Below are 13,947 nucleotides of genomic sequence, written 5' to 3' on the forward strand. Positions count from 1 at the left end.
TTATTTTGGACAACATGGTCAGATGACACCAATTGAACAAAAGCTTGCCACGTTACTTATTGGCAATTTCATAACTCAGTCATTTCTCAAGCTGTAAGCTATCAAAACTGCTTCTCTGGTAAAATCCTTCACGATTTGTTTCCATCCATTACAGACTAACATAATGCAATTGATTTCCATAGAGCAATGTTTCAAACTTTTTCCATGATCCAGTATGTGGTTTTGTGTTTGAATTTTAGAAGTATTATACAGTGGAAACCATTCAAGTGTACAGTTCCTTTTTTTATTAGAAATCAGATATGACAGTCTCTGTTTCACTTCTGATATGATGGCTAACACAACATTCATTTTTATGGGGCTGAAGTAGGATTCATGACACTGTTGTCTACTAAAGTGCTAACATGGTATGCACCATGGCCCAGAAGCCTCCTTTGATTTCTAAGTTTTATTTCTAAGCTAGCCTCCTGGGGACTTCCCGGGCTGTCAAAGAGCAGCAGACAGTTTCACAGCACTACAAGCTGAGTCCTATCAAAGTAATGAACCAGAGGCCAGACTTTTAACCCCTCGTAAAGCCTGCACGCCGAGGCGTATTCACTCTAATGAGAGGAAGCCGTTAAATCTGCTGGGTCATGTTGCTGACTTCAGCATCAGCTTGGAGTGTGAGGAAAGCTGGAACATGGCCTCAGACTGTGTTGATTAGCACTAGCAATGCCAGTAAGAACATCAAGTAATGAGATTGTAGACATGAGCCAGAAGCCGTTGAAATAGATTTGACAGTAAGAGATTAAATTAACCAAATGGATAAAGGCAGCTGATGCAGGAGACCTTGGTCATAATTAAAAAGTCCAAGAATAAAGAAGCTATCCCTCAATATTTCTGAGTAAGCTCTGTGATTTATAAACTATTGATTTTGACACTTGGTAAACACAGTGAGGGTGGATGGGATTTCATCAACAAGAATGAAGCCTCAACCTGGGTCAGAGCAACTCTGCCTTACCTTTCCAAAGTCCCTGACGTCAAAAAGGTCAAAGGCCTCAAATAGCTCGCTTTTCTTCATCCCGAATACATCACCGCACGCTGCCAGGAATGTCCTGATGTTCTTCAGGCATAGGAACTGTGTTAGGAAGACAGAAAGGGTTCATCTGTGAGTGGCAAATGATACTACGTGTTGTTGTATTTCCATTTCGATACTAAAGCACAGCGTGTGATTTTTGAATGTGTCCAGATACTTCTGTTTTTCTGTTCTGCATCACATAGTAGCTTTCCTTCTGGCTGCCTGCTAATGAGAATCTGCGGCACACTTGAGGACCATAGCTATAAAATATAGATGGTTCTGTGGTTAAAGGCACCATGAGGAAGAAGAAGAGATAAGTCAAGACAGTAAGGAGAAGGGCACAGATCTTATTTACTCTTACTGGTAAAGCATGACTGTGTAACCTCTTCTTTCATTATATTGTCACTATACCCTGTTACATATATTCATTTTGAAATACAAAAGGGAAGAAAATACTTGTAAATATAAATGAATGATAAATTGAGTTGTATGTTAAGGTAAAATATTAATCAAAATGCATCTTGACGTTATGACACCATTTGAGTCATGGACTGATTTCCATGGAGGGTAAGAAGCGTGTTGTCGACATTAAAGTAACAAGGGCAGGAAGAATAACCTACTGTACCTCAGACACATTTTTAATCACCCTGAGCGTAATTACAGCTATGGGTGAACCTTGACCCCTGATGATTAAATCAAAAATCAATAAGTAACTCCTCTAATAAACACGGTCATTTACTGGCTGTATTTTTCTGCCTTGTCTGCAATGTAAATCTTCTGCTAATGATTTTAATGGGGCTTCATCCAGAAACAATTTGTCCAAATTATGCTGTAGTTATCTCTGATTAAGGGCTGCCTAACAACAGCAATGAAACTCAGAACACTGGGGGTAAAATCATGAGATTAAGTAAGAGTTCAGAGGTGTTACACTGTCTTTATGTAGTGTGGTTGGCAAAAAGTGCAGTGGAGGGAAAGGTTTCAACAGAAGGTGGTGAGTTAACGGCTAGTATATCTGACTAACGCCCATTAGCCTTCCTGTAGTTGATACAGGATGGAACAGAAATCCTATGGTTGAAAGACATATTTGTGGGGCCCTTCATTGTTGAGCACTGTTGTCCATTACCGTGTTAGAGAGATAGATCCTGCAATGTTTCAAATTAAACCCAAACATGCAAATATTTGCCGCACGTATTCAGCTGTCATTACACATTTCAAATGTGGCTTCATGCAGTGTTGAAATCGTGCAAGTGATGCTTGCATGATGGCATTTTGGTCAATATTGACAGTGAAGGGTACAGAGCCAACAGTATGACAGCCAACACAAAGACTCGCAGTGCAAAACGAACTGTGTGGTTGTGGCTTTTTGCATTCGAGCAGTGAAGCGTTAGTGCTGCACCAGTACAAGGGCCTGGCATCTGAACTGAACAAAGACAAGTAAAAACACTGACTCGCTGTACATACAAAGGGGGACTCCAATAGTGCAAGAAAAATAATTGAAGCATCAAAGTTATGGAGAAATTTCCGGCCCTTAGCCTATCATGTACAATGTGTTGTAGTGCTCGCCAATAGAAGGTGAGTGTGAGGGGAGGTGCCTCTGGAGGTCGACTTTGGGATTATGACCATTCACATGCACAAACACGTATATAACACACTACAGGAAAGGGAAAACTCCAAAAAAGCTTAAATAATATTAATTTACTGCATCGAAAGCCTTTACTGTCTGTCCCTATTTCAATTTCTCCAGAGGTATGTTTCCATATCACGAGGCTTCAACATCATCATTTCCTTCTTCTTTTTTTCCCCTTGGGTAACAAGTTTACAGGAAATGGAGTTCATTAGCCCTTTCCTGTTTCTTAAAAAAGAGCATAACCCTTTGTCATACTGTTAATATGTGGCATCTATACTCAAAAGCCTGACTGTAATTATGTTTGACAACCTCAACTTAACAAGCTTTAATAATTCAGTCAGCGCCATCCTGAAAAACAAACGGCTCTGGAAAAGGAGCCGTCGGACATATTCTGTCATTCATAACACACCTTCGCCCTCGTGGTACAGAGCAAAATCAGATTTGTCAGTACGGTGCATGTCCCTGCATCAAATATGAAATGACTCCCCACTCCGATTGAATTAAGCTTTACAGATGACTTGACAAAACAGAGAAAAGCCCCCAACCAGTGAGCTCCAGATAAGAGGCAGCGTGGAGCAGCGAGCAAGTAGAGAGTGAATAATATTGAATGTTTACACTTGTACACATCACTTTCTTTTATCAGACAAGCACATCTTGTCTGCCTGAAGTCTCTGGAGAGTCCCAAAGAACCTCAGCATATTATCTGAGGGAAGCAGCTTCACAGAGCGCATAGGAGAGACAGTGTGTCTGCTACACTGAGCTGAAGACAGTACAGGGGGAATTGTATTAACAAGAGTGTAGCAGCATGAGGCAACCAGTGACTGTTCCACTGGCAGCATTTCTTCTGCTGTAGTTACTCTCTCTGGGGCCCAGGAAGTCAATGGCCTCATGTGTATGAGTGTGTGAAAGTGTGTGTGTTTGTTTGTTTGCATGTTTTTTTAGACAAATGATTATGTGAAGGTGTTTTTGTTTTCTATGCATGCACATTTGTGAATGAATTAGAATTTTACCATGAAATTATTACTATTTACATAAATACACAGAATTACTTGGCATATGGTGTACGCTGGCATGCAACAAACAAACAGCAGTGCAGAAAAATGATAGAATAAAGACAGGAAAATTAAGAAACGGTTTTCCAATTGAATAGGTTTTTCTACAAGCAGTCACAAACCCCATCCAACCACTAAATCTGAAAAGAAAATGCAGCTGTTTCTTCTTTACATGCTGGTTTATGTTATGTGTGAAACTGTACCAAATCCGAGGCAAATATACCCAACAGCATTACCTATTTCTGCGTTTTGTTTGGTACCTGCACCGTGAGTTAAAGGGAATTAAGGATGGATTGTGATGTAACATCTCTGCAGGAAGCTCCAAACACACGTCTAGGATGAAAATCAATGGCATAAACACGGCCGACGTATGCAGGGCTTAAAATCCCACACATTTTATCTTGAAGACCAACCATCTGGAATATTAGGCCAAAAATATTCCTGTAAGACGAGCCATCTCGCTGCTGTGCACTTGATATAAACCAGGTCGTGCTCTGTATTCACAATAAGGATCCAGTTTCTGCTTATGTATTCCATGATACAAGTCAAAGCTCCATAGCAACAAGCTGGAGCCTTTTTATGGCCCCCGTGCGTATTGTGGAGCTTAATGAAATCCTGCTCTTGTTCTCTCATAGATCTAAGCAATGAAAAGCAGCCAGAGATTGGCCATCTCGCTGCTTAGACCTTGTTGAGCGTCAATTAATGCCAAGCGAATGGATGATCGGAATCAAGGCCTGTGTATGGGATCTAATTTGGTACTTAAAGCTCTTCTATCTGTCTGAGTCTCCTATATTTTTACTGACAGCGGAGCGGGAAACCAAAGATTTTGAAGCAGTGCTATGAGAAAAAATGTCACTACGATATATCTATCAGTTTTAAACCCCCTGAGATTTTGTGTCCAGAGTGAAAGACACCATGTAAATCTGTTTTATGAAGAAGTTCTGAATTACAACCAGCGGGTGACATTAAAATCCAAGCTTTCAGGTCACATCCATGTCATGTTGGAGCTTCTGACAGCTGTGTAACCAGGAAATGGAAGGTGGGCGTAGGTCTGCTGGCGATGACGAAAGTGCTGCTGCTTTCTCAGACGGAGGTCGGGGTCATCCCAGCAGACAGCCATCAGCTTACTTATCTTAATGGAATATTGTCAGAATTACAGTGGTCAGCAGCTTTTCATTCCAGCAAGTGTACTCTCTGACTTTATGGTTTGTCCTCTCTGGTGTGAGGAGTGCTGAACTGTGAAATGAGCTGCTTGTTTAGTTGGAAGAAAGACTTGGTTTACAACATCACGTGACTGAAGAACACCGACATAGCATGCATATGGTCTTTCCACTCACTTTTTCCAGTCATTTTCGTGACTCTGAATATCCCCTTCTAGTTAGTGACAGCCTCTTTATCACTTCTTTATCTTATCCCATTTCCTGTAAGGGACTAGTCTGTTTTTTCAGGAGTTTGGCTCGTTGGTTTCCTCCCTCTTTAGGTGATGAGAAGATTGGTGCAAAAGGTAATCTGTATTTCCAGGAGATAGCTCTTCGCCGTCCTCCTGATCCTTCCATTCAGTATGTTAAGTAATTGTAGGCTAAAAGCATTATTTTAAAGTGTGAAGTAAATGAAAATATGTGGCACTAAAAATGTTAATATTAAGAATGGATAACATACAATATTAAAGTTGTCGCTCTAAATGATAAATCACACATCACTGCAGTTCCTCACAACTAAACAGAGCGTTTTAGCGTCTTTCAGCAAATACAGCACCCAACAGCTTAAAGGCAACCACCAGAGACTCCTAGAAAATACTAGTCCAGAGCATAACCCACTGTACAACAGTTATTTGGATTTTGGACGAATCCAGCTAATGTGATAAACTGATTATAATGATCTTTAGAGGTGCCGGGAGGGGAATTCTGATCTCTTTATACAGAGCTACGTTAGCATTTCCCCCCTTGTTTCCTGCCCTTTAGCTATGCTACGCTCAATAGCTAATGGTTGTTACCTTCATTTGATAGGAAAGATATACGTTGTATCATTCCTCGCATCTTAACTGTTTGACAGAAAGTTCAACAGCCTACTTCCCATAGTAATTCAAATGTAACCGCACATACAATGCAGGTGTCCTCATTAACATATTTTAATAATTACCCTGCAGCTGCACTGGGATGTCAATCATTTCTCTTCTTTATATTCTCAAAGTCATCTGAGAAACATTAACATTTATATGGGTTACCCAAAATGCTGAATCGGCTACAATTAAATAGAACAATCACAAAAAGTATTGAAGATGACAGAAAACTGGCGTCCTGATGATCCGACCTTGTCTGCTTCAGAAAAGCTTTGATCCATCTCGTCTACACTACAGAATTAGCCCTTTCACTCTTCACAAAGGCACGCAGGTCTCAATGCTTCTCAGATTCTTTCATGTGATGACAAAAAGGCAATAAGGGAAAAGCCAACTCCCCCCCCCTTTGCTCCACCTCTGTACATCCCCCACAACACCAATGAGTGTCTCAGAGGCCATTTTCTATTAAATCCTGGTTTTAACCCCAATGACCCCAACATAATACACAAAGCCTACTCCACCCCCCCCCCCCACCCTAGATAAGGGAATTGAATTTGTGTTACGGTGTGAGATTTGAACCCTCTTTGCTATAGAAACCCAGTTCAAGTACTTTGGGCTTGGCTGTGTGTGATTGTCTAAAATTGGAGGTTTATAAAGACTAATGGAGGTGCAGATTGGAGAGCTGAATGTCATTTAAATGTGCGACGCACTAAATAAAATGTACACACTGAATGCACAAACAGTGAGGCGTGAATGGTGAGCAGACAGCATCCCTCCCCCTCTTCCTGCTCATTGCTCTGATTTCTACCTCTTAGAAGATTGTGTTAAAAAAAGTGTGAATAATGCTCTGCCACAGCCTGGTCAACTGCTTTCTGACCCGAGTGTGTGTGCATGTGTGTGTCCATTCAGGTGTGGCATTTGACCGCTATAGCGGACATACAGTATCAAGGCTGATATCTTTGGATTTCAACTCAAACGTTTGCACTGATAAACTGCAAATTGGTCAATTGTCAGCCCAAAAAGTGTTTCATCTTTCCAAGTATTTCTATTTCTGGAAGCCTCCAAGGAAACGGTGTGTCATGGAATTGTATACACTGTATTGGTAATAACGTCATTATATAGACTCGTACATGCTCTTATTCACTTTCCTTTCCACTGTGTGCTCTGTGATACATGTGGTGGAGCCACTACTGTTTCTATTGCAAGGATTCTTACTCTTTGCCTCTCTGTCTCCATTACACATGTAAGGATATTCCTATTTCCAATAGACAACAGTCATCCATCACAGCCGCCCAGAGTCTCTTAAGGCAGGGCGCCTTCTACATACAATGAGACTCCCTGCTGGAAAAAGACATGGGGTCAATACTGTGAAGCAGGCGTTATCCGCACACTATGCACACAAAAGGTTTAATACATATTCCATTGATGTGTATTAGGCAGAATATATAGGGTCAGTCTTACTATGTATCATCTTTCTGTAGGGGTTGATACAGTACTCTTCGCTTGACTCCAGGTTTCCACCACAGTGAACCTGACAGTAAAAGGTTGCACATACACTGCTTCTGGCTACGACCATTGTTATATGTTGGTATCATCTGGATCTAAATCTACAATTCCTTCCTGCTCACTGTCTTCCCGATAGCATCATGACATTTCCATCAAGCCAGTTCTCCATTTGCCGGCCATTATCATTCGTTTCAATGTTCCTATTTGAATTTTCATAATTATACTTGTCTTTTTGATTTGTCTAAGCCCCCGACTACACTTAAAATGTCACTTATGATGATGATTGTTTGCCAGTAAAGACAACAGACAGTATTGACTTTCTGAGAGCTTTCAGAGCACTCAACAGTGATTAACTGAACCGTCCACGGCACAATTGAGTAACAGGATCAACATTGATTGCAGGTACATTCCCCACCACTGAATATCTCCTAATAAAATCAGCCTGTGCGTTATCTATACTTTAATGTGCACTAGACCATAGCCTTTACCGGTTGGCTATGGTGGTGCAGCCTTGTTACCTTGGTGACAGAATGAAAGGTCAGTTTGCTCCGTGCACGTGCACAAGTGAGGTGCAACATATTCTTGTCTTTGGAGATATCCACGTCACTGTGCATAAAGCAGCACATGAGTATGCATGTCATTACGGTGTCGCGGCGGGACAAACTACTTCATTGCGCCACACTGGAATTATAAATGGGAAGCTGCAGCCGTGCATTGCTTGGATGTGGCATGCATGGCTGCGGTAATGTGGTGTTTACACACTGTCAGGTGCAATCCCTACTTCAGAATGAATCAACGAGGGCAGCCAAGCCACTGTAACTCAGAAGAAGTGATCAAGGGACTCATGCGCTGTGTCCAAATGCATGCATACTGCATACTAATAGCACGCAATTTGTAGCATGTGCAATATCAGTATGCAAATATAGGTTAAAGGTATTAATGCATGCAATATAGATCAGCATGTTAAGTATGAAGTATGGCCCCTGAAATCTGACCAATAACTCTTCTTATGCCTGCTTGTTCCCATAGAAACAACCCAGAAGGGAACATTTTCTACACAAGATAATGGGAAACAGAGGAAGCAGAACTGATTTAGTCTCCAATTTTTATTTTATTTGATAATATATCATTTCTGAGGCGGGAAATAGCTTTCACTGAAAGGTATTCTTTGAGAACACATCTGTGACATTGAGTTAAGCAGATGAACAGTGAAATGCACTTAAAATTTCAGCTTCTGAATCCTGACTTACAAAAAGTAAAATTTCACTTATTATTAGTTTGATTGTAGAAGAAATCACAGGAAAGCAAAGGTTTATAAGTGTTGTAACTAAAACACACAGTGCATTTTATCTGAGAGTGTGACTACGGATGAGAGAGACATCAGAGTGTGTGATTAGTCTGCTTTGTTCACACACTCACATTCAGAGATGCATAAAGTATTAACAACCTCTTTTAAAGCTTCATGTGGTTACACTTCACTTATCTATGACCTTGTTCTGCTGGAATAGGTAAACATGGGAACCCCACGATAGAATGTATATCTCTCTGATTACACTGAAGTACCTAATCTAACCTTACTATCTATTATATGTTTTACTTGCTAACATTTGGAACATCCCGTCTATATTTTAATCACAATCTGCTATGTTTTCTGAGCCCGTATGATTTGCAGAGGTCTTATTCTGCACCAACAAAAGGAAAAGCAAGACGTTCACTCTCTTTCGTTCTCATTCTCCCACGCTATCTCAGTCTAACTTTTGTCTTAGCGAGTGAAGAGCGAGACTTGGAGCCTTTGAAGCATGCCGTATGGAGTGCTTATGCGTAAAGCTGGATTTTTTTATTGTTTGACATCACAGGATTTTGGTCCCGGCCTGAACAAATGTACATGTGCACCATGTGGAGGGTGGAACATGGTTCTCTCTAAGTGTACTATATGTGCTCTCTCAAAGAGTCAAAATCAGATCAGTTCACCAACACACCTGCTGCACCTATCAAAATAAAAGCACACAGCTATGGTGATATTAATTAAGCAGGCTTCTTTGCACATGATTTTCTTAAATGTATTTTAAAAAACGCCCTTGCATCCATTCATATAATTAAAATAGCATGCCATCTATTCACAAAGGTGTTGATTGTGACTTCATGGCATGTGTTAAATCTATGAAACCTTTTCTCTCTTGTATTTCGGTGCATTGAGGCACTTTGTTGCTCTATGAAACACTTTGTACTTCTCTGAGCTCGTTAAAATTAGAACCGGCTCTTACTCAGACTCTTTCGCTCACTTTCAGTTTCCCAAAAATGAAGTGAAGTCTTTGAGGACGGCTCTATGAAGAGCCGAGTGTGTTCTTTCTTTTTTTTTGCTATGTAAAGAGAGCGGCAGCTTTTCTCTTCATTGTGTCTGTCATCTCAGCCTGAGCTTGATCGAGGGCATGTTTAGTTTCACTTCCTTCCTCTATTCCATTTCCTGATTTCCTGTGCTTGTTAAGGCTCACGCTGATGTGTGTAAAAGGCTCTCAGCTGCTAGGTTTTGTTCTGCAGCTTATAATTCTGTGTCATAGAGAACAAGGCAACAGTGGGTTTAACAAGTCAGGGCTCTCAGGGCACGTTTCAAGATTAACATCTGAAAGAAATGATAAGAGTGAATGAGTGAATGATAACTGATTAAGCAGTTGTTTGTGTCTTTGAACTGAGTGTATCATTAGCTGTCTTGTTCTCTGTTTTTCTGCTAGCCTGCTAACTAGTTTGTTTGTAGCACACTCTGTTAGCAGCATTACACCCACTCAAGGAGTTTAATATCCTTGCTTCCATGTTATACAAGCTGTATTTGGAATATATCTGCTGTCTTCTCAGTAAAAACAGAGATTCAGCAGAACTTCAAGCCAAATGTTTCAAGAAACAGATGGATGGAAAAGACTGCATGCTGCATGTTTACCACATGGTGGGTTCGTTGCGCCACGATTAGCAATCCATGGTTCCTCTTAACAATAAACTGCTCATTTTCACTGAGTTAGACAAAAGACAACTACTGATTATGTGGTGATTTTGGTGTTTTCTCTGGTAGGAGAGCATAAATGCAGCAGTTGCCCTGGTCCCGCCGCGTCTAGACTATGTAATTGGTTCATTACAGCCCTGTAAAATATGATCAAAGAGGGTGAGTATTTTGTTCTACACTGACATTGAACCCGAAACCAGACCTTTTGTTCATGACAATGTTTGCACTAATGTTTAAAATGAAGAGCTCAGAGTTTGAATACAGAACCAGTGATTCATTCTTCCTCTTTTACTACAAGAGCACAGACAATTTAACCAGTAAATAGTCTGATTTCATCCTAATATGTTTCCTGCCTGCATGTAGTTTGCTGGCTCTCTGTGGCCCTTTATATAAGCTCATGTCTAAACAGATATAACTTACTTCATATCTCACAAACAAATCTCCCTAACAAAATGAGAAGCAGCCCATCCTGATGCCAACATCACACATGTGAATCCTCCAGAGCTTCTGATGCTTTGTGCCTTAATTACGCAGCTTACAACATCACAGTAGGCTGGCCCTTCAGGGCCCTTTATGTCCTCTGAGATGCATCTATGGAGGCCAGCAGACTCTTTGTAGCTCTGTCCCTTCCCTGCCTTTGTCTTTCCATCGCATGGGTCCCATGGGTGACTCCACAGTGGAATCCGGGGTGTTATTATTGGCCAATGATAAAGTAGCTGCCACGGCCCTCATGAATTATGCAGAAAAGGGAAGCAACTCCGCCCTCAGTTATGTAAATGTAACTTGGAGGAGACAGAGGGAGGGAAGTTGGGGGGGTGTTTACGCCCATTTTTTGTTGAACAGTGCTCATAGAGGGAGTTGGCTATCCAGCATCACATGGTGTGTATGCGTTAGAAAGGGGAAGCAACGAGTCATGCTCTACTGACATACATATGAAGTGGTAAAGTCCTCCAATACAAATATTTAAAAGTGTATCAATGTACACTTTGCCACTATTGATCACAACAGTAACGTCTGGTAGGTTTCTGCTTCTCTGATTCAATAAACAGCAAAAATGAAAAGAGGTTATTACCACGGTTGATGCAGAGAAAGATAGTATCACCACTAAAAAGCTCAGTGCCCTTAGCACTAAAAGCAGTGCTGGCACAAACATGAACTTACAGGCACTTTGTAAATGTATGTGACTGTGCCTAAACCTACTACTGATGCTAATTTACCCCTGAATATCGCTTCATCACTGCCTTGTGTGAGTAAGCCATTCAGCCATGCATAAAACAAACTCGCCTATAAATAACCCAGACTGTGCCAGGCCAGGCTTGGCAGTGAGCGTTAAAATGGGTAACAACCGCTCAAAGCATTGCAGCTCTGTATGTTATTATGTCATGACTGACAGCAAACACTGACCAATTGATGTCCCATAATCAGTAATTGCATTGGTTCAGCACAACTTCTAACAGTAAATCGACCAATCAGCTTCTCCGTTTACAGTCCCAATTTAGTTTACTCTGAAATCTTCGAGTAACAGATCCTTTGACAGTTGATTTCCATTGCCACTGATAACATTAAAGTCCTCTATGCATTTTTAAATGGTCTACTTGACCCTGGTGCTCAGGTTAAATGGATACCCAATAAGATTGTGCATATCCTATACCATCCCACTTGAGTGTATGTGTTCTCTTTCAAGGAAAAGGCTCCCTTTCCTCATTGGTTGTGCACATTCATTTAATGTTTATATGACCGTTTGATATTCAAACTTTTATCAACTGTTTTGCATCAGATGAGAGAATTAGAGCATTCTGTGATTCTGTGTGTGTGTGTGTGTGTGTGTGTGTGTGTGTGTGTGTGTGTGTGTGTGTGTGTGTGTGTGTGTGTGTGTGTGTGTGTGTGTGTGTGTGTGTGTGTGTGTGTGTGTGTGTGTGTGTGTGTGTGTGTGTGTGTGTTACAGTTACAGTCTATCTTTGCAAGTCAGCTGGATCACTAGGTGAGTGTCTACCTCACTGTGTGTTGACACCGAGCCAGACGCCCAGATTCACTGTCATGAAGTAGAATATTAATCTGGCAAAGGCTCAGGCTGTCCTGTTATGGAAGCAGATGGTACAGGATCTGTGTAGCCACAGATAACCCTCTTTCTATCTATCTACAGTATCTATCTATCTATCTATCTATCTATCTATCTATCTATCTATCTATCTATCTATCTATCTATCTATCTATCTATCTATCTATCTATCTATCTATCTATCTATCTATCTATCAGTGATAGAGGGATGTGTGTGTGGTAAAGTAAAAGTTATATGAATAAGCTATTTTTGTAATATTGCTGAAAATTAATACAAAATCAAACAACCAATCATGATATTCTAATTGCCTTTGTTCTGTCATATTGTCAGGCAAGTCAAACAAAGAGCTTATTTGCATGAATTCTCAAAAATAAAATAATAGAAAGTTCTTTCATAAAAAATACCTGATTAAGTTTTCATGTTAATTCTACACTTCTTTGATTGTGAAAGCCCACAACAAAGCCTCATCACCACTCTATCGCCTGTGCTTCTACATCACCTATAGAGGGCATATTGGGGAGCTCTGTGCACATAACGGTTCAGTGTTGACCAACATTGTCCATGACAACAGTTACTATAAGTTACTCAATCTACAGGATGAAGTTAAAATAATTGAAAGGGAGTCTGGTGTTCGTCAGTTTTGCTCACATTATGATGTGTTTATAATGCTAAAATGGCCCAATAGATGTCAACCCAATTCCGTTCAGTTATTTGGCAATTTTGTGTTTTCTGCTAAATGTGTTATGTACTCACGTCATTACGCATCAGTAACAAGCTTTCCACAGAGACATGGATCCATCTTTTTCTTCGGCATTCATTCCACACTCTATTAGTGTCTTAAGTGATGATAATTCTAACTAGTATAATTTGTTGAATACTTATTTGTACCGTTTCCCGCGACCAAAATTTGCAATGGGGGCGTTAGCGAGCTCAGTAACCAAGATTTACAAAGTTGAAATCTCATTGAAAACAGGTCCTAATGTATGGATTAAATAAAGCCGAATTTGAAATATAGCTTTTCTCATTTAGAATATGCTTCAATCATTTTCACAGGGGTATTTGTATTTATGCCGACAAGCAAGGAAACCTAAAACTAGCATAATTCTGGTGATGTCTGGTTGCGCTCCCTCAACGGGGCTTAGCAGTAGTTTGGATACGGGAACAGATGAGGGTTGTCTGCAGTCGTTTCTTACCTGTGACATTTGCGGTCGGAGGTTGATTTCCTTAAGGTTGATGGACTGGGGTCTCAGGTTGTTGAGCAGATGGCACAAGAGGACTCCATCCCGGAGGGTCTGAGCCAAGTCAAATACTTGAGCTGACTCCCATGTAACCCGGTGGTTCGCTGGAAGCACCTTGCAGTTTATTAACCACAGCGCGCATTGCCTCCAATACTCCATCATTATTGTGACTTCTGTCGGACGAGCTTTAAGAAAATAAGATTTTTTTAGCAAGTGAAACTGCTGAAGGCTCAGAAGTGTGTCTTAAATGGTATCCATGCTATATCTGCAGACTGTAAAACCCGATGAAAACGGAACTGGAGCACAGCTGTTGGAGGATGAGTCCGGTTTCCGAGGCTATGGATGGAGCGCACCCTGCACTC

The 13,947-nt window shown here is 40.8% G+C and overlaps 1 protein-coding gene across 1 annotated transcript in view; it reads right to left on the reverse strand.

Annotated features, from left to right (window-relative positions):
* Positions 1–13,947, reverse strand: part of LOC134883915 (guanine nucleotide exchange factor VAV3) — a 72,857-nt gene extending 58,910 nt beyond the window's left edge. Inside the window, exons 1-2 of the mRNA XM_063912412.1 lie at positions 13,541–13,947; positions 998–1,114 (exon numbers count right to left, since the gene is read on the reverse strand). Coding sequence (XP_063768482.1) covers positions 998–1,114; positions 13,541–13,747 — 324 coding nt within the window. The 5' untranslated portion in view covers positions 13,748–13,947. The remainder of the gene's footprint in view (positions 1–997; positions 1,115–13,540) is intronic.

The sequence above is a fragment of the Eleginops maclovinus genome, chromosome 21 (assembly GCF_036324505.1).
Source record: "Eleginops maclovinus isolate JMC-PN-2008 ecotype Puerto Natales chromosome 21, JC_Emac_rtc_rv5, whole genome shotgun sequence".
Classification (NCBI taxonomy): domain Eukaryota; kingdom Metazoa; phylum Chordata; class Actinopteri; order Perciformes; family Eleginopidae; genus Eleginops; species Eleginops maclovinus.